This window comes from Rhinolophus ferrumequinum (assembly GCF_004115265.2).
Source record: "Rhinolophus ferrumequinum isolate MPI-CBG mRhiFer1 chromosome 15 unlocalized genomic scaffold, mRhiFer1_v1.p scaffold_54_arrow_ctg1_1, whole genome shotgun sequence".
NCBI lineage: Eukaryota > Metazoa > Chordata > Mammalia > Chiroptera > Rhinolophidae > Rhinolophus > Rhinolophus ferrumequinum.
The window spans coordinates 18,265,095-18,284,486 of record NW_022680357.1 but is presented as its reverse complement, the minus strand read 5'-3'; the positions used below and the strand labels follow the sequence as shown (position 1 = coordinate 18,284,486).

The window sequence follows — 19,392 nt, the reverse complement described above, 5'->3', positions numbered from 1 at the left end:
AGAGTGTGGATTGTTTGTGTCCCCCTGATTTTCTCCAAAGACCTGAGCCCCCACGGCTGCTCATATTTTTAAGGCTGGTTCCCGTATGCATGTCCAGAAGTTGGAAGTGTGAACGCCAGGGCTCAGAAGCAGAGAAAGCGCCACCATCCTGGCCGTCATGCTCCTGGCACTGGTTCTGGGTCGGAACGCGACGAGGACAACCGGGTGCACAGCCCCCACCTGTACCCCGCGCCCACCACATGCCACTGCCTCCGGTTCTTCCATAGTTGAACTCCATCTCTCCAACACGGGGACTGTAACGTCACGTCACGTCGTCTCATTTTGTAAGTGACGACACTGGAGCCCCAGGAAGCTGGGTCCCAGGGCAACCACCCCAAACCTCTGTCCTCTCTCCTGTTATCGCTCTGACCTCTAGGCCCGTCAGTAAGAACATTCTCGCCCCACTTTCCAGCCCTGCAGAAAGTTCTAGCTCCTTTCAAATTCCAGCTCAACAGATAAGATGCACCTGTCGGTTCCCCTCCCCGGGTCCAGTCCAAGAGGAGCCATCCACTCACATTCTCTGAGGACGGACTGTTTGTCTACCCAAGACCTTTCATACATTCAGAGTACTTCCGGAGGAACTCCTTCCCAGGTCGTGAATTGCTGTTTATTTAAGGAGCTTTCTGACATACAGAAGTTCCTCGCTGCCCTCCTGCCAAATCTGTCACGTTTTAAATTTGTTTCTTGCTCTGCTTTTATGTTTAGAAAATCTTTCTCTGTCCCGAAGGCTAACAAAGGTCTACCTGCCATGTTCAGGGCATCACTTTTGGGCCACCTGGGATTTATTTGCTCTAAGACATGAAGTACGTAGTTCACTTTGTGTGTCAACTTCTCTCCCATTTCACTTTATGATATTAAATATTTGTAAATAACCTTCTCCTTTCTGCATCACGCTTCGTAAGGTCTGTGGTGTCTGCACACACCACTGCACCGTGAGCCGGCCGGTGACGGCTGGGACGACGTCTCTACGTCCTGCACATCAGCACCTGGGACAAGCCCCAGCTCACAGAGGGCTCCGAGAACATCAGCGAAATGGAAAGCCCAACTGCAGAACACACCACATGCATCTGAGCTGGGGTGTCTGTGTTGTATTTCTACCCCCCCGGTGGAAAGCAGGAGTAAAACTCCACGGTGTGGGGCGAGGCCACTCACCCTTCGTTCCTGGCCCACAGCAAGTTGGGCCCCAGCACAATGGCAATGTTACTGGGAGTCATCTTGTTGATGTCACTGGTCTGAGCGAGCTTTGCCAAGAACTTGATTAAATACCTGGGGGACAGAAAAGGGGGCGTCTGCTGAGACACCTGCCGAGATGCCGTCTTCCTGCCCAGATCACTCGGTGCCAACTGCAGACTGCGGCTCAGTCACACCGTTTACAAACACGCTGTGCTCTCTGTTTCAGAGAATGGACTTGAGGGCTTCACCCTCGAGTCGCTGTATGTTTCTAATCCATTTCTCCTTTGGGCCCTACCGGCTCTACCCCTAAATAAATTACAGTGTGAGTAACAGTGGGTTCAATACATACAGACACAGTGAAAGAAAGAGAAGAATTTACACAAGCAGAGTGAAAGACAGACGTGTAGGGATATTGCTTAAAGGAAACTGCATTTGAAAATGCTTTATGTTGTAATCGTAAAAATATCCAGTTTACGACAGAAATGGACTCTCTTCCACTATAAAAATTAAACAACTGAGAACAACCCAACTATCCATCAATAGGGGGCCAATTAAACAAATCGCAATATATCCGGACAGTAGAGTACTACGCAGCCATAAAAAATAATTAGGCACCGATGTAGAAAAATCCCCAACATGGATGATGTTAAGCCAAAAAGCCACGGAGGAGAAGCACGTACACAGAAGACACTGCCGTTTGGTTTGGGGAAGCAGGGGCTGAGCGAGGAGAGAATGTACGTCCATTTGCACGCGTGTCTGCTCACACACGCACCAACGCCCACCAAGCAGCTACACAGCCAGTGTCTGTGTCTCAGGAGGGGAACTGGGTAGCAGGGGACACGCCCTGTACACTTCCTGAATTTTGAACCATGGAAATGTACTCCTTATTCAAAAAACAATTAGTGAAAATTATAAGAGTAAAATAAAATAAAAGGCCAAATCTCAAAGTACTGAGAACTGGAATTCAGTTCCCACCACTGGACACCGACTAGATGCAGACTATCCGCAGATTCAAACTGGGGGTGTGACATGGTCAGCGAGGGGTCTTACACGTATTAGCCCCCTCCAAAGGCCAGGCTGACACTTCTGGTGTGAAGAGGGACAGTGTACCTAGCTTCGTGACAGAGCCCAAGGCTGGATTTAAATGTCACGTGACATAACTGGCCTTTCAGCAGGAAAGCATCTGCCATTCTGGACCAAGTCCTCTTACAAAAGTTTCTTTGATTTTAGACGACTTTATCACCAAGGGCTGGCGACCATTTCCCTTCTCTCTGTGCTTCTTCAAAATTACATTTTAAGTCAAAGGGAAAACAGAGGTTCAATTACCAAAATTTATTCTGTGGTAAATTTTCTTAGCAACATAGTTATCCCATAAAGTAATCCATCATCTCCTTTTCTTCAAATTTTATAATAGGATGATTTGTGCTCTTTAAAATACATTCTGCAGCATATATGAAGACATTACAGAAAGTACAATGATTAATTTTTGCCTTTTACATACCAGTTTGGACTAGGTCCCACATACGGCCAACCGAACTTTTCACAATTTTTCCCCACCAGCTGCCGCCGTGGTAGAAGGACAGCGGCTCACCTGTGGCGCGACAGGTGCCTCAGTGACCCTAGGTGAGCCCACAGCACTCTGAATGTGCCAAGCAGGGCCCCTCTGCTGGGGTTGAACCTACGTTCACTCTCCAGTCACTGCCATGTGGTGGCTTAACTGGCAGAGTGCTGATCGTACGTACCTAAAGTTGACAAAATTTTGTGGTGGCAACTTCTGACAGATTCTCCATAAATCCTGAAGTTTCTTATCTTGATCCTGCACACTGAGAAAAAACAATTTTGTCCATAAACCTTTACGGAAACACACCCATAATACTTGTGTTCACATGCGACATTGACAGTGAAGCCTCCAGGGACAGAGAAAGCAGTCAGAAAAGATCCCCGACTTTGGAAATGAACTGATTTGGAGTCAAATACCAGCACTACTTCACTCTGAGCCATTAGTCAGCTAACTAATCAGCAAGACTCCGTCTCCTGATGTGAAAATGGGGGCAAGAAGGTTGATCCATGCCTCTGAGGTTTCAGAGGCAGAACGGCATGCAGCCACCTAGACCAACGGCTGGCTCGGAGGAGACCAAGTGCCACCGCACATTCTGTCCAGAAAACATGTGTCTTCACATACGGCTCTGTGGAGCCCGGGCCTCTCGTCCTGTCCTGCGGCTGCCCCGCTGCAGGTGAGCGGGCCGGCCTCCAGCTGCCCAGAGGCCCGCCTGCCACGTCTCAGCGCTGCTCAAAGGTCCAGGCCGAGAGACACACTTCTGCTGTGACGCAGTTACAGGAGCCCTTTTGCCAGTTTCAATGACACGAAAAGGGCCAGACCACAGCCTGAGAGCAGAGTCCACTCTGCCCATCGGCGGGAAGAGAGCGAGAAACTGCCCAACCAACACACCCTTGGACATAAAACATCCCGACACTGCACCAACCTGGGCAGTCATGGGTGGGGGTTACACGTGATTACACCCCCCCCCCGGCCAGTCGCTGTCACTGGGGGACACAGTGGCCCATGTTGATCACGCTCAAGCATAGACTCAACATATCAAAGACAGACGCCTTCTTTACGAGATGATTTCCTCGCAGAGGCCAGTTTGGAGTCTGAGACCAGACAGAAGAGTCTGTCTGAGGAGGGGGGAGGGTGCCCGCTGAGAAACACCTCCCCACCTGACACTCACTGTCAGGTCTACCGGCCCGCAGATGCCGATGGTCACGACTGGGCCCCTGCTGGGCTCCCAGGACCCACCCCACCAACAACTTGCTCTGACTTTACATCGCGCCGTCTTCAGGAACAGAGTCTCATTCCAGTGACAGAGAAAAGCTCACAGGCAGACGCCTGGTTAGAGTGATGGGGGTGCACTGACACCCCTGTGCTATGACTGACCAGAGCAAATGGCTCTGGGATTGGCACTGTCCAATCTCAGGGATTGGACAGTGCGTGACACGGGGGAGGGGACAGGGAGCCGTGCTCCCCTTCCCTCGGGGGGAGGAGTCGCAGCTGTGACAGGACGGGAGCCTCGGGGCTGCCCTGCTTAAAGCCAACGGCCCCTCGACAGATGGGAGCTGGGGACGGACGGACGGGGTGAAGGACAGCAGCAGCATTTGGGCCACGCGGGTCCGGGTCTGAACTCCAGCTCTGCCGATTAGTGCTTCGATCTTGGCCCGGTTCCTTCCCAAGCCTCAGTTTCCCTGTCTGTCAACCGAGCAACATGTGCCGTTCAGGTCACTTAACCCTGTGGCTCCCAGGAGGTGATGGGCATAGAGGCCGGGACGGCCCCAGCACAGAGGAAACACGCGGGAAGTGTCACTGTTATCACTCCTCAGGCCAGTGTCACATAACCACACGGCTGAGTTTCCATGCAGCTCAGCAGGCACCTGACCAGCGGCCAGCGGGACCACGTCCCCCATGACAGGGCTTTCTTCAGTACAAAAGGGGATTTGACCAGCCACACCATTCATGGGGGGGCCGCTAGGTCTTCATTCCCACACATCACACACAGTTCGGCCAATTCCTTGCCCACCCTAATGACCACAACACTCAGTAGTTCACCCCACACTTAAGAACAGAGGCACAGGTTAGTTCACAAATATGTTACTTTATGATCCCCAAGAGTAAGACGGTTTACAAATGGGACACAGCATTACATCACTTCTTTTAAGTTTTAAACTCGGGGTTCTTTAAACTCACCTTGCAACTTGGGTCCACTCCTCATACAGACTGAAAGTCATCAGCGGTTCAGGCAGTTCCCGTAAGTAAGACTTTAAAGCACCTGAAACATTAACACTTCCGTTGAGTATGAATGGGGGAGGCTGCGAATGTCAGGATATAGTCTTGTGCAAACTGAAATGATCGCAATGACAACCTTCCAAATACAGAACAAATCATGACTTGTTGGCAGCACTTAGAGAAGAAACTGCTCCTAAAACAATTCTATCCCTGGCAAAATGTACCGAGAGATGGTGGAAAATGAAATCTGCTTCCACAGGCAGGTGTGGGGCTGGAGGTGAGAGGAGGGAAGCAAATACAAGAAGTCTCCAAATACTCATATGATCAGCTACCTTCACCTTTAACCAGGTAATCAGAAAACCAAACAACAGGCATAGACACACACACACACACCCCTTTCCCATTCTGTCACCTACGCATCTAAGGAGACCGTTTCACTTAAACCTAAAATCAACGCTGGACTTAGCACTGGCCATCGGTGAGAGACAGGATTCACCCACCACCTGGAGGGCCACCCCATGGGCTCACCTGCTACGGCGTGAGGGTCGGAATAGAACTCATCCAGGTGAGAAGTGGAGCAGTCTAAAGCAGCTTTCAGTTTCTTTAATTTCGAGGCCCCAGCCCCAATTCGGAAAAGGCCCTAGAGAAAATGAAAAGCCACTAGCATCAAGTTCAAGTGTGAGCCTGACTCCAGCTACCCCCACCCCTGGCGCGGTCACCCTGGCTGCCTCACAGGCTGCAGGAGCGATGACCAGGACCCAGCATGCCCGGGCAGAGGGCAGGCAGTGGGCCACTGAGCCCTGGTACCTGTTAGAAATCTACTTAAAAGCAATGGGTGAGCGCTATAGATTTTTCTAAATGTAGGACAACTTCTAAACAATGGACATCGCAAGACAAACTGCCAGGCTAGAGTGGTAGTCACTTTCGCCGCCCTAAGTGGTACCTAGAGAGGGAAACACGGGAGGGGCCGACCAGGTGAGGTGGCTCTGAAGACTCTGAGCCAGATTGTAAGGCGTGGGTTTTCGGCGAGGCTGACCCAGGCGGGGCTCCTCAGCCTCAGAGCTGACCTGTGGGCCACGTCATCCTCTACGGTGGGGGCCACCCTGTGCGCTGTAGGGTGTTGGCAGCGTCCTGGCCTCTACCCTCTGGATGACAGGGCCAGACCTTGCCAAATGGCCCCAGGGGGACACAGAGGGCCCCCCTAGACGAGAAGCACTGGTTTAGGCTACTGAAAGTTGGGGTCAGGTCACTGAGGGCGGGGTAGTGACTAGAAGCAAATACCAGGGGGGCTCCTGGGTGCTGATTACGTGGTGGCTCGGTTTGTGAAAACTTATCGAGCTGTTCCTTCATTACACATGTCTCTGCATGTGCATTACACTTCAATACAAAGTTTTTACAAAGAAAACGAGGACCTTTTGATCGTGGCTCTGCCCCAGCATGAGCCTGCACGCTGAACTCCCATCTACACTGGGGGCACAGGGAGCCCGGCCCACCTGGTTCATGGGCTCTTCTGGGGTCAAGGAGTTCACAAAACAGAGCGGAAAGACCCCTCACCCCCAGTGGCACAGCGCTGCACACTAGGGCGCTTGCTACAGAAACTGGAGCTCATGGAAGCTGCGGTCCCTTGGTGTGTCCGAAATTCACTCTCATAATCACAACCAGTGATTATGAAACAACCAACTAGGACCAATCAAGTCAGTGGTGTGCGGGGCGGGGGGTGTCAAACTCTGGGGGGAGCGGGAAGCCATGACGTCCTTTCTAGGGGCCCCGGAGAGCGAGGCCGGGTGTGCCGCCTGCACGTCGGGGCCCCGGCGCCCTCACCTCCTCCTTCATGCCCGTCTCCAGAAGCAGCATCACGCAGGCTTCGATGGGCAGCGCGATCTCACGCCCGCTCCGCTTCAGGTGCTCCTCCAACGGGGTCCCGAAGGCCGGCTTTTCCGCCCACTTATCTAGAGCAGCAAACCAGGCAGTAAGACCCGACAACCTCGCGGTGTCACCGAGGCACTGGCGGCCTCCAGCTACCAAAGGGGACTTCTTTTAGCAGACTGGTGCTGAGGCTTTGGGAGAGTGAAACGTCTGTTCTACCCGCTTTTTGTTGTCTGCCTTCTGCTAGAGCACAAATAGTTGCCAGGAGAGCTGACCTGTGGGTCAGAAGGCCTGACAGCACTGCCGGGCACCAGTGGCAGCTGCAGGGAGGAGGGGCGCTGCCCCTTGTGCCGGCCTCATGTCCACACAGTGCGCGACAGGTCGGCACCTGGCACAAACACCAGGATTCTCATAACACAGTTTTCCCCGAGAAGAAATTTAGTCTAGCCATGAGAGGAAGACAAGAAACAGACTCCTCCAGCGTGAAAAAGGAAGAACTTCTTCAGACTTCAAGCACAAGCAAACGTGTCCATAGGAAACGGGAGATGCTAGTGTGAACGCGTGCTGGGTGCCACAGCTGCACGCTGTACCCCAACACGTCCCCAAGTCCCCAGGAGGAGGGGAGGTGGTGTCTGCAGCCCCAAAGCGGCCCGGGCTGGAGGCTTTCTGCCATTTTCAGGTCACATCCTCTGCTTCGTTCCAGGAAAGACTGGAAGCAGCTCAGCAGAAGCACATACAGTGAGGTGGGAGGGCAGAAGCAGGACCTGGGAAGGGCTGCACTGAGCCAGAACAGGCCATGTTTGGGCCGCTCCGGGGGCCGCAGGGCTCCAGCACCACCTGGGAGGCACGAGAAGCACCGAGGGTACCGGCTGGTGACAAGTGTCCAGCGACAGGGAGGGCTCCCACCCTCCTCACAGCAGTAATGGGCATGGATCCTCCTGCCCCTTTGCTGTTCGAACCCTGGATCCAAAGTGGGCGCATTCCCTGTTCCCTTACGCTCTCCCAGCAGGGGAGCGACACACAGAGAAGGGAGAGAAGGGACACCCGACCAATCCACGGACCCAAGTGCTTGTGAAGAGTTAAAATTCCACAGAAGAGCAAGTGGGCAGAGGCTGAGGCAAGGGCTGAGGGAGGGGCAGTGGAAAGAATCAGAAGAGCCAGCAGTGCCCTCGGCTCCAGCCCGGACCCCCTAACAGAGAAGTCGCCCGGGGGCCGTGATGCTGAGAAGTCGCACGCTCCAACCCCTGCTGGAACTTTCTGGCGACCCCTGGGGAGTGTGTAGCCCCCACACTTGGTAAATGTTGGCAGAGGGTGGGTGTGAGAACCGCTGACCTGGAGACAAGTCCTGGGGCAAACTCGGGCGCAGGTAGGGGCCTCCCGAACAACAGACCTACTATGTGCCAGGCACCAGGGCTCACAGGGACCCCCACCCTCGGTGTCAGAGCGGTCTGACTGAACAAGACACAGGACACACACGTAAACACGCACCAGCAATGACTGAGACAAGACGCGTTTGCAGAGTCATAGCAGAAAGATGGTGTAGACAGGGTCTCAGACAGAGCCTACAGGACCAGGGGGCCTGCCCACGGGTCCCCCGAAAGCTAGTGCTGCCACGCGGGACAGCACACCCGGAATCACCAGACTTCTGAACTTTCAAGGACAGCCAGAAATTCGGGTTGTGATGGGAAAAGGTCTGGTTTTTAAATGACGGCACAAAAATGGTTTTAAATGCGATGTGGCAGTTTGCGACTCCTGGTGCCGACCACACACGCTGGAGCAGTGCAGGAGACAGAGGGGTCACTGTCGCTTTGGCTGTCAGAGAGCGCCCTCAGGAGGGGAGCGTGGCGGGTCCTTGGAAAACGGACAAGAATCAAACAGACCGAAGAAATACCCGGAGTCTGGGAACGGACGCTTCGGCCCAGGGCCCAGCACAAGGTGACGAGGACACGGACCCGGAGCCGAGAGGGGCGGTGGGAGCGGGCAGAGCCCGCACGGGCGTGAGCAGGCAACGGGCAGATGCTCCGGACGTCACGCCGGGAGCGTGTGGAGAACAAGCCAGCTGGGGTGAGGGACAGTCACTAAGGTGACAGCCAGTCACCAAGGGGCTGCGAGGACTGAGAGGCAGGTGGGAGCCCAGGTGTCAGAACGAGGGGTTTCCAAGGGCACAGGGCGGACGGAGGGGGCAGAGGGAGAGGAGAACATGGGGCAAGGACGGGACCCCCGGAAGGCTGCTGTCTTGGGGGGGCAGCAGCACAGAGAGAACGGCCCTGACAGTGAGACAACTATCAGGAGACGTGAGGGAAACTACCTCTGCCAGGAGAAGGCCGGGCGGCGTCCAGCGCCAGGGCTGACGACTGAGCCCCTGGACCTTTGCACTCAAGCGACAATGCCCTTTACTTTTTTTCAAGAGCAGAGTGACTGGGAGGAGAAAGCAGGCTGCAAAGTGCCCGGAGACGAGGTGGGAAGGTGCAGGGGGCAGTGGGCATGAGCCATTCAAGGAGCCCCCAGAAGGATGGCGGGGAGAGAGGTTAGACGGGACCCTGTGCAAAGGCCCGCCGACCGTGAACGTGACCGCAGCTGCGCAGGGGCCCGGGGCAATGGAGTCAAGTTTGTTTTCTGTCATAGGACACTTGGGGTCTTTCTGAAAACAGAGAAGAAGAAAAAAGGACAGGAAGACAGGACTGAGAGGAGAGGTAGGTCCGAAGACAGACAGAGGTGGAGGGGCTGAGCGCCAAGGCTTCGGGGAAGGCCGCAACCTCAGAGAAAAAGAAAAGGGCATCCTGCTCCCTCCACAGATGCTGCCCACATGCCAGCTCCCCTCTTGCTGTCCCCTCCTGTCCCCCTGCCTTTCTGACATACTTCTCTAGGGAAAATGGCCTTGGGAGAGAAATAGAACGGAGATAAAAAAAGAATGCTAAAGACATCTTCTCCCTTTGTGCTTCTTAGTCAACTCTTGTGGACCCAAGCTGGAGCCCGCAGAGGTGAAGGTGGCGATGTGTACCCGCTGTCCCCTGCACGCAGCAGGTACCCCACATGCTCTCGGTGCTCTGAGCCTGTCCGGCAAGTCCACCGAGCCGGGCTGCCATGCGCCAGCAGTTTTGTTCCTCTGCACTGTCACTCAAGCTCATCAGTCACCAACTAGAGACGATGTGACTCAAGCTCATCAGTCACCAGCTAAGGACGAAGGACAACTCGTCCTGCGGAGAATGGCCGAGCACACCAGACACTGCCACACCACCCTGCAGACTGCAGCGAGTCAGGGGACAGAACCTTCCAATTCCGTAATCCAAAACCTTTCAGGCACAAAGCAAAACCTATTGGGACCTCCTAAAACTTGGGAGACAAGTGGCATTCTTGAGGGTGCCAGTGTGTGTGCACCCCCACAACATACACAGGGGCTCCCCCTCTCTGTCACCACACTCAGCCCCTGGCTCCACCATCCTCCAACATCCTCCAGCTCAAGACCAGCGTTCTTCCGGGGAAACCTACGCACCACAGGCCGGGTCTACACCACAGGCCAGGTCTACACCACAGGCTGAACAGCACCACAGGTCCACAGACGACAGAGCAGTTTCTGCCGCAGCAACGCTTCCTGGTCTGTGCCACTAAGTGCCCTGATGGCAGATCAGAGAAAATCAGAACAGAAAGCTGTAACATTCAAACAGAGGTAAAGGGCGGGGCAGAGCCGAGCACACTCAGAGCTGTGGGTAAGATCTGCCATGTGCTGGTCTGTGTGGCAAGGACAAGGGCCTCGTGCCCAGACGAGCAGGAGGTCTGAGAGAAGTGGCCACGGTCCTACGATCCTACCACCCCCATTAAGAGTCTCATGATGGCGCATCAGGACTGACTGGCTTCTAACATTCCTCCGTAACGTCCAAAGCTGTCCCAGCACGTAGCTCGTGCAGGCATGGGCCAGAATCAAGGCCCCGGGAATAGAGACTGCCCTGGGAAAAGACCACGAGGGGCTAGAAGTTTTCCAGCCCACTTAGAAAACAAACACACAGGTGTTCCCCCAAAGGATCCAGCTTTCGCTTTAGCTGAAGATTTCAGAAGAACTTGAAATGTGCCGTTAGTGTGTTAATTGGATTTGGAAGAAATTAGAGAATGCAGCCAGAAAGATGAAGTTATGCTGGGAAACGGGACCCTCCCAGGCAGAGAGGCTGCTCCCAAAGGCAGTGCATGCAGAGGGCTCGGGGACAAAGGACAGAGGCACAGGTAGCAGTGCGGGGTGGCAGCCAGCACGCAGGTTACGTTACCTTGATGGGCTTGCATTTCGGGCAGGGCCTTTTCTAAGACTGCTAATGCTTTTCTATGGTAATCTGCTTGGGCTTCTAATAACTGAGAACAGACCCACATTCAAAAACAAAAGTAACGTTAGCATCGGATGGACACACACACAATGGCTGAGCAAAACTGAAAATGACATCGTTTGCAAAACAAGCTGACATGGCTGAATTCGTACAACGCTTTGACATCATGTCTGGGCCAGTGCTTACCGTGACAAAGAACTTGCCGTACTCCCCTTCTTTGGCCATGAAGTTGTACATGTCTGCTGCGAGCTGATCCTGGGTGAGTGAAGAGAAGGCACGTCACTGAGGGAAACGGCATCTCAGTGACAACTACCCTCTACGCTCCTGGAGCAAAATGAGATGCAGACGGCGCCAGAGGAATGGTCCACCTGCAGACTGGGGCAACCAGTGGGGGGACAGCAGAAGCAATGAGGAAGCTTGTGACAGACTCGCACAGGAAGGTCTCCGAAGTACACTGTTAACACACCATGTGAAGAAGCCACATATGTGCCCTGCTTATGGTATGTCACTATTTGGGTAAAAAAAGGAGGAGGAAAGTATTCTATTTTTATTGCCGTATTTGTATAAAAATATCTCTAGAAGAAAAACAGAAAATCAGTAACAGTGGTTACCTGTTGAGGGCAGTAGAAATAGGCCAAGGGTGGAAGAAATGTTACTGTATCTTATTTTATATTTCAATATTTTTTAACTAATGTAAACGAATTACATAAAAATTAAATAACTTTTTAAAAAGTGATAGATTAGCCAATTGGATATACATAACATTTCCATTGTTCATATATAAACACATACACATTTGAATTTCATATATATATATGTATACATATCTTTAATGGACCAGCTTCTATTTTTCAGCATCAAGGTGCACAAATGAACATGAAGGCCCCTCATTTATAAAAAGTCTGAAAATCTAGTTAGGAGCAGTAACTAACATTCTTTTAGAATAACTAGGAAAGCAACAAAGTAAATTCATGGGTCCCCACCTCCCCAAACAAAATAAATAAAAAGAGAAAGAGAAGAAGAGTAAGGTAGGAGCAGGGACGGGAGGGGAGCGGGGAGGAGAGTCTGCCACGGACAGAAGCTGGGTTGAGCTGCTGTGAGTCTTTGCTAGGCTTGGTGGCCGAATTATTGAGTCTAGAAGTCACGTGGGATCAGGAGACAGAAGATGACGCCTTGGGTCTGGTGAGCTGAGGAGCCGTAACCGACACAGGTGCAGACATGTCACAAGATGAAACTCCTGAGAAACTATACCCTCAATAAAGGGTGAATTAGAAACAAATCACTAAGCAGCACATGGAAAAAACAGGATGTATTATCTTTTTGGATTGGGCTCCGGGTCTGGGAAAGTAAAACGTTTCCCTGAAATTTCATAAACACAGACCTGCTTTCACGAGGGTTTGAAGTTTAACTAGATGTGTGGCCCAGGGATCTACAAACTAAGAAAGTTGAATTAAAAATGGCCCATACTGGTGATACTCTTTGGGGAGGCTCACGCCTGAATCCCCAGAACCCCCCACAGACAAAGTCCCTCCTAAAATGAGCTCACAATACAAAATTGTAAAACACACGAGGAAACAGTCCACCATAAAGCAAACTCCTATAACTCCCACACAGAATTTTAGAAAATAGAATTACCAGAAGATTGCTAAATGAGTATATGTAAAATGATTAAAGATACTGAAAATTAAGTACTAAAATAGGAGAAAGTACTATCAAGAAAGGCAAAGAATCAGGACTTTAGAAATGAAAAACATAGTCAATAAAATTCAAAACTCCATGTTAACTACTTAAACAGCAAATCAGACACAGCGCGAGAGAGAATCAGTGAAACAGAACTTAGATCTCAAGAAATCAACCAGAAGTTAGCATAAGGAGAGAAAAAGAAACTATTTTCCTAAGTTTTCACCATTTGAAGTGACAAGCCATGTGTGGAGTTTTAGACAAGAGACCTCAGCCCATAATATACCAACTCAGATTTCCAACTTTCTGGCCAAATTTATGTCTCATAAGTAGCCAACAGCCAAGACCTAGGTGAGACCAGACATGAATAAGCCTACTGGGTGAATGACACTGACAAAGCTGAAAGTCTTCTAAACAGGAACAAGCTAGTGTGAGGCTATTGTATCAGAAGCTTTTATCTGAATGTCATCTTTTTAAATGCAAAGGCTATGCATGACTTCGGGAGTTCAGTGTTAATTTTTTTTTTTTTTAAGATTTTTTTTTTTTTTTAATTGGGGAAAGGAGAACAGGACTTTATTGGGGAACAGTGTGTACTTCCAGGACTTTTTTCCAAGTCAAGTTGTTATCCTTTCAGTCTTAGTTGTGGAGGGTGCAGCTCAGCTCCAGGTCCAGTTGCCGTTTTCTAGTTGCAGGGGGCCCAGCCCACCATCCCTTGCGAGAGTTGAACTGGCAACCTTGTGGTTGAGAGGACACGCTCCAACCAACTGAGCCATCCGGGAGGCAGCTCAGCTCAAGGTGCCATGTTTAATCTTAGTTGCAGGGGGCGCTGCCCACCATCCCTTGCGGGACTTGAGGAATTGAACCAGCAACCTTGTGGTTGAGAGCCCACTGGCCCATGTGGGAATCGAACCGGCAGCCTTCGGAGTTAGGAGCACGGAGCTCTAACCGCCTGAGCCACCAGGCCGGCACCCAGTGTTAATTTTAAGCAACTACATTATATTAAAGAAATCATTTTACTGCAGTTAACAGATTGAAGTTCGCTATCTTGAAAAGTGAATTATAGCATGACTTGAATAAATGAAAATATAACAGACCTAAAGCTATCTAGTAGAATAAGAAGATCATTTTTGGAAAATGATGAATAATAAGAGGAGGAAAACTCTAAGTCGATTATCCTAAAAGTCATCAAAGACCTATGTCTTTTACCACCTCAAAAATATTTGGAATAAACATTTTCATAGATATATGTACAGAAAATGTGAACACTTAACTGTCTAATCCAGAATTTATGAGATAAAAAATTATATTTATCTCAAATTTCAAAACAATTGTCCCAGCAACATTTAAAAAATAATCCTTCCCCTCCCTATGGATATATGATGAACCCCTTTACTATATATTCAATCTTTAAATATAACAGCATTTGTTCTACGAAACCTGAGCTATTTTGTGACTGTTGTGCATTGTATTCATTGCTGTAATTTTATGACATATTTGCTATAACTTTATCTCCTTTTTTAACCTATTCTTTATTTTAATAAGTTTAGACATTTTTGTCAAGTTTTAAAAAAACTATCCTATTTGGATTTTTTTAAACAATGCTTTATTCTGATTATAAAGTAATGTTTGAGTATTGGAAAATAAAAAAAAAAGGAAGAAATAAAAAAACCACCTTAATATCATTCACAGTATTCTGACAAGAACTCATGTAAAACATTAAATAACTTACAATATTTGACCCTTTAGCCACTATTGGCAAAAACCAAAAGATTGACGAAAGTGCCTGTTACCGTACCTTGCACTGTTCTACTTTATTTGCAGCTTCATCCATCTCTTCCTTGAGGGTGTCTATTTTTGATGGGAGCCCTGAAAGTTGGTTTCCTGAAGATTTGTGAGCCTGGTTCCACCTGCAAAACACACAGGTAGCCAGGATGTGAGAACTAGCTGTACAAACTCAACCTTGGGGACCTAACGGAGACAAACTCATTTCCCAAACCGATTCTTCCGGGACAGGTACCGTACCCAGGATGCCAGCTTCTCTGGAGTTTCTCCTCTGAGAATGGGAGCAAGCTAAAGAGCCACTGGCCTCCCCCAGCCAGGACTCGTGTCGGCCTTGGAGGAGCTGTCTGCCTGGAGCAGAACTGACCCATCTTTTCTCACGGAAGCCCCCTGCTGGACACAAGCCCATGAAACTGCTCCCCTCCGCTCACGGAATCCTTGCCAGTCAACACCCTCGCTCTCCCTGCTCCCATCTGGGAGGCCCCTGTGCACTGGGAGTCAGTTTCTGGCTCCCCAGAACTCTTCTTACTACCCCCCCCTGACCTGTGGACTACTTTGAAGCAGTAAAAGCCAGAACTTCATTCAGTCACGCAGCTAGAAAGCAACAGGTACGGAGGCACTTTAAGAACGAAAAACACTTACAAAAATTAATATTCTAAAGACGATACAGCAAATCTCAAACCTCATATGAAATATTTATGTTCCCTTTATAGTAAGCCAAAAGGAGGAAGGAAGGAAGGAAGGAAGGAAGGAAGGAAGGAAGGAAGGAAGGAAGGAAGGAAGAAAGAAAGAAGAAAGAAAGAAAGAAAGAGAAAGAAAGAAAAAAGAAAGAAAGAAGAAAGAAAGAAGAAAGAAAGGCAATACCGAAGAGAGAAGAAAGAAAGAGATTATACGACAGCAATGGTTGAGGAGGGCGCATGGGGGGAATAACTGATTCGTGCATTTCGTGGAGTGGTGTCCCCACGAGAGAGAATAACTTAGTGGTGCAATCTGATACTGATGGCATCTTAGGAGCGAGGTAGGCAGCAGTGTTACAGATTTCCTAAACCTGCGACGAAAGCACCTGACACGTAGACACTCAGTACACGACAGCCAGGTCTCCATATACCCGCCCAGCAGAAACAGCCCTGCACCCTCACAGGATAGCAGTGAGGACCGAAGGAGTGTGTGTGTGGAGAAAGTTTTACTGGGACACGGCCACACTCATTCACTCCGCGGTCCAGGGCCGCCTTTATGCAACCCCAGCACAGCTGAGCAGCGGCGACAGCGACCCGCTGTGCTGTGAAGCTGAAGACACTGACTGCCTGGCCCCTCACAGAAAACTGGCAACCCTCGTGAGAAAGCAGGAGGGAAGGACCGATGGTGGGGCGGCCTCCCCGCTGCCGACCCCCACGCCGAGGAGAGACCACAAGGCCCGCCAGGACAGCGCCGGCCGAGTCAGCACACAGCCAGCAACCCCTGGGCCAGCGTGGTGTGACGTGAGCGGCACCCTGGGGGAGTGCAGCGGCATGACTTGGGAACCATTGCGTGGGGGCACAGGACGCGCGGGGCCACACAGACCTGCCGGTTCCCCCGGCTTTGCCGAGAACAGGGCCTCCTGCCCCTGGACATGGAGGCTTCTTTTTCCCTTTCCTGTCTCTTCACACCATCGGGTCGCTGTGAGACTGCCATTTGTCCATGGAGTGGTCTTTCTCTCACCCGTGTTGGGGACGTGGCTGGTGGCTGGGGAGGGGACAGAAGCCGGTCACTGTGACCTACTGGCCTCACCTGGCCCTGACGGAGTCCCAATCTAACACCAACTTGGCGAGCTGCTTCCTCTGTTTCTGGATGTTGGGAATCTCCACCTGGAAGAAAACAGCACACACAGGATGGATGCACTCCAGCCCAGGCTCCACCTCCAGAAGCGCAGCATTCATGTACAAACGGTTTTTCTCTTACGTGAAGGACCACATGCCCTCCAATCACTGCCCTCATTTCCAAAAAGAAGTATGTACCAAAGGCACCGATTCCTGTGAAAGCTTGGGACCCCGCGAGCCACGCGCCGCCCCACGCCCCGGAAGCACGCACCTCCGCTATGGTGCACAGGGGTTCCACGATCTCCCGCTCCACGAAGACCTCGTGCTGGGACAGCTCCACAGCCAGCTGGCTCTCGGCATCGCCACACGTCTCCAGCATCTTCCTTTAGGAACAAAACACCCGACAGCAGGCTGTGCTCACTTCTGCTCTCCTGAGGGGGACACCCGGCCCACTCCCACGGACCCGCAGGGCGCCTGGCCCTCTTACCCCAGGAGAGAGTCGTCGAGCTGGGAAGCCGCCTCCTGCACGTTCTGAGCGAGAGCTGTCAGCGGGAGCTTTTTTCTGGAAGGAGAGACAGGGTGTTGTGCCGTCGTCATTGCCTTCCCTCTGTTACCTCTGCAGACACCACTGCCTGCTCCGCCAGGCCACTGCTCAGGTACGACACAGCGTGTGTGGATTCAGGCTCCGGTCTCAAGGGACCTGTGTGACTTAATCCCTGTGCCAGTGTCCTCGTGCCTGAAATGCAGGGACGCTCACAGTGTGAGGGTGCCAGGGCCGTGTGCTGACCTCGGAGGTACTCAGCACCAAGTACTAGCACCTAAGTGCTCAGTGAACGATACCTGCTTTATGCCGCTGTTGCCGTTACTATTGCTATCAATTAATCAAGGGTACACTACGGCCAGGACTGGGGACGTAAGACAGACACCTTGCCGACTGTCACAGCAAATACTAATAAATGCAACAAGAGCTCAATTTCAAAACTCTTACTGGAATACTCTTTACACTGGCTCTTAATTTGGCTGTAATCATAAAAATTTAGCTTACTTACGCACCTAAAAATATCTAGCTAAATATCCAAAAGGGTGTTTTTGAGCACAAAGCTACTCATTTTCCTCTCAGAGATTTGTTTTCAGCTGGAAGTGGCCATAAGGGTCATCGGGCCACTGTCTCACTGGACAGTCAAGGAGCCTGCAAGCTGGACATTAGGTGGCCTGGCCAGGTACCCCAGTGAGGGCCGCCGGACGCCAGGTGGCCTGGCTGCATACCCCAGCGAGGGCCACAGAGCTGGGACCTCAGGGCCGGTGGCCCGAGCCCACGTCAGGGTCTTTTCACCCTGGCTGATGGCTTATCTCAGACTATGTGTAGAAGAGGTGCGGGAAGTCACGGGTGGGTTGGCTGGCACCCACAGCCTAACAAACACTGCTGGCAGGGCCGCAGGGCCCCACGCGACTGCCTTCCCACTGGAAAGGGCCCTGCTGTCAGACAAGGACCCTCCTCCAGTCACGGCTCTGTTGTGCTGCGACCTCGGGCACACCCCCATCCTTCCCGCTTTCGACGGCTCCATGCGACACACACCCCTATCTGTACAGACCATCTCCGGAAGGTTCCCCAAGGACTGCTGACACTGGTGCCCTGGCGAGGGGAGCAGGGCTGGGGACAACCCCCGATACGTTCTTTTGTACATCCTGGATTTTGACCGCATAGACAGACAGCCATTCAAACAGCAATTGACACTTACAAATAAATTACAGCAAGTGTATCTATCCACCTCTCCTCCCCCCAGTTATTTCACTGCAGGAGCAGGTTTCACCCGCCCCATAAGGGGCCCACTTGAGGCGTCCACGCTTGTGGACTAGGAGGCAGGAGAAAACGGGCAGTGTGCTTGGATCGCAACAGGACAGTGCCTACATCCCAGTGTTGCTGCCTTCCGAGGGGATTTAATGCAATAATCAGGAGAAATACACTTTGGGCAACTCCGGAGCTCTATGGGGAAAAACCACAGAGGGTCATCCAGCTCCCAGCTGCAAACAGCCCGTGGGTCCCGTGCCCCGAGCCCAGGCCACGCAGCCCTGTTTCCTGATGTCCCCAAGTGAGGGCACTCTGCTTATTTAACCCTGAGCTCACTGGTGAAGACGCTGTCTGCCAACACCAGACTCTTCCATGGAGGGTGGGCGGCCTCCCGGGCGTGACCAGCCTCTTCTCACTGAAAAAGCTCTAAAGTCGTAATTTATTAAGTGCACGCCAAGTGCACAAAAAGAAGTATTTCCAAACCTACTATGACCCACACCGTAAGCGCTGCCATGTCACTGGCTGGCCGAAGGCCACCTGCCAGTCCCTTTCCTCATTCCTCCTCTTCGGCTTGTGTGGGACCTTCTGCTGGGGCCGCTGTGATGTTCTCCACGTTACAACCTCCTGTGGTCCCCTAGCTCCTGACGTTTCCACGGTGACTGCACTCCCTGTGGAGTGGAGAGTGCAGACGCCCTCCGAGTCCTGTCTCGGGACTTCTGTTTGAGGTTGGAAAAGGAAGGCTAAGGCATTAGGTTTCAGAAATGAGGGCCAGGCAGCTTTTGTGTCTGCCCCCGGCCATATGCTCATCGCCTGCCACTCATTTCCCTCCTTCACAGCGAGGCTACCGCCTCCTCCAGGAAGCCTCACCTGACTACCCTTCTCCTCCTCTGGTGCCATTCTTGGTCCTCCCATAACGCCCTGTGCGTGTTTTGTTTCTAATTATCCATTTGTGCGTGTCTCCCCCTCCAGGCGGAGGTGACCTCTTACTCATATCTCCAGCCCTTGTACACAGAAGCTGTTTGATAAATATTTGTCTGCTTGTTTTTAATGGACATATGTGACCGCTGGGCTAGGTCTCAAAGCAGACACAAAAGGAACAAGGCATAACTGTGAAGGGCGACGGCACGTGGGCCTGAACGGCCAGAAGCGGGATAATGAGATCAGAGAACGAAGTCAACCTAA

General features: G+C 51.7%; 1 protein-coding gene across 5 annotated transcripts in view; it reads right to left on the bottom strand.

The window, feature by feature from the left end:
• The window catches only part of ARHGAP17 (Rho GTPase activating protein 17), a 64,962-nt gene that overhangs the window by 15,309 nt on the left and 30,261 nt on the right, over positions 1 to 19,392 (bottom strand). For all 5 annotated transcript variants that reach the window (XR_004422500.1, XM_033101246.1, XM_033101249.1 and 2 more), the window contains exons 4-14: positions 16,909 to 16,982; positions 16,693 to 16,804; positions 16,393 to 16,469; positions 14,642 to 14,753; positions 11,353 to 11,421; positions 11,113 to 11,194; positions 6,812 to 6,939; positions 5,519 to 5,630; positions 4,952 to 5,033; positions 2,955 to 3,035; positions 1,192 to 1,305 (exon numbers count right to left, since the gene is read on the bottom strand). Coding sequence is in view for 4 of the 5 variants with exons in the window: in XM_033101246.1 (XP_032957137.1) it covers positions 1,192 to 1,305; positions 2,955 to 3,035; positions 4,952 to 5,033; positions 5,519 to 5,630; positions 6,812 to 6,939; positions 11,113 to 11,194; positions 11,353 to 11,421; positions 14,642 to 14,753; positions 16,393 to 16,469; positions 16,693 to 16,804; positions 16,909 to 16,982 (1,043 nt within the window). In the remaining variant the exon portion in view is untranslated. The remainder of the gene's footprint in view (positions 1 to 1,191; positions 1,306 to 2,954; positions 3,036 to 4,951; positions 5,034 to 5,518; positions 5,631 to 6,811; positions 6,940 to 11,112; positions 11,195 to 11,352; positions 11,422 to 14,641; positions 14,754 to 16,392; positions 16,470 to 16,692; positions 16,805 to 16,908; positions 16,983 to 19,392) is intronic.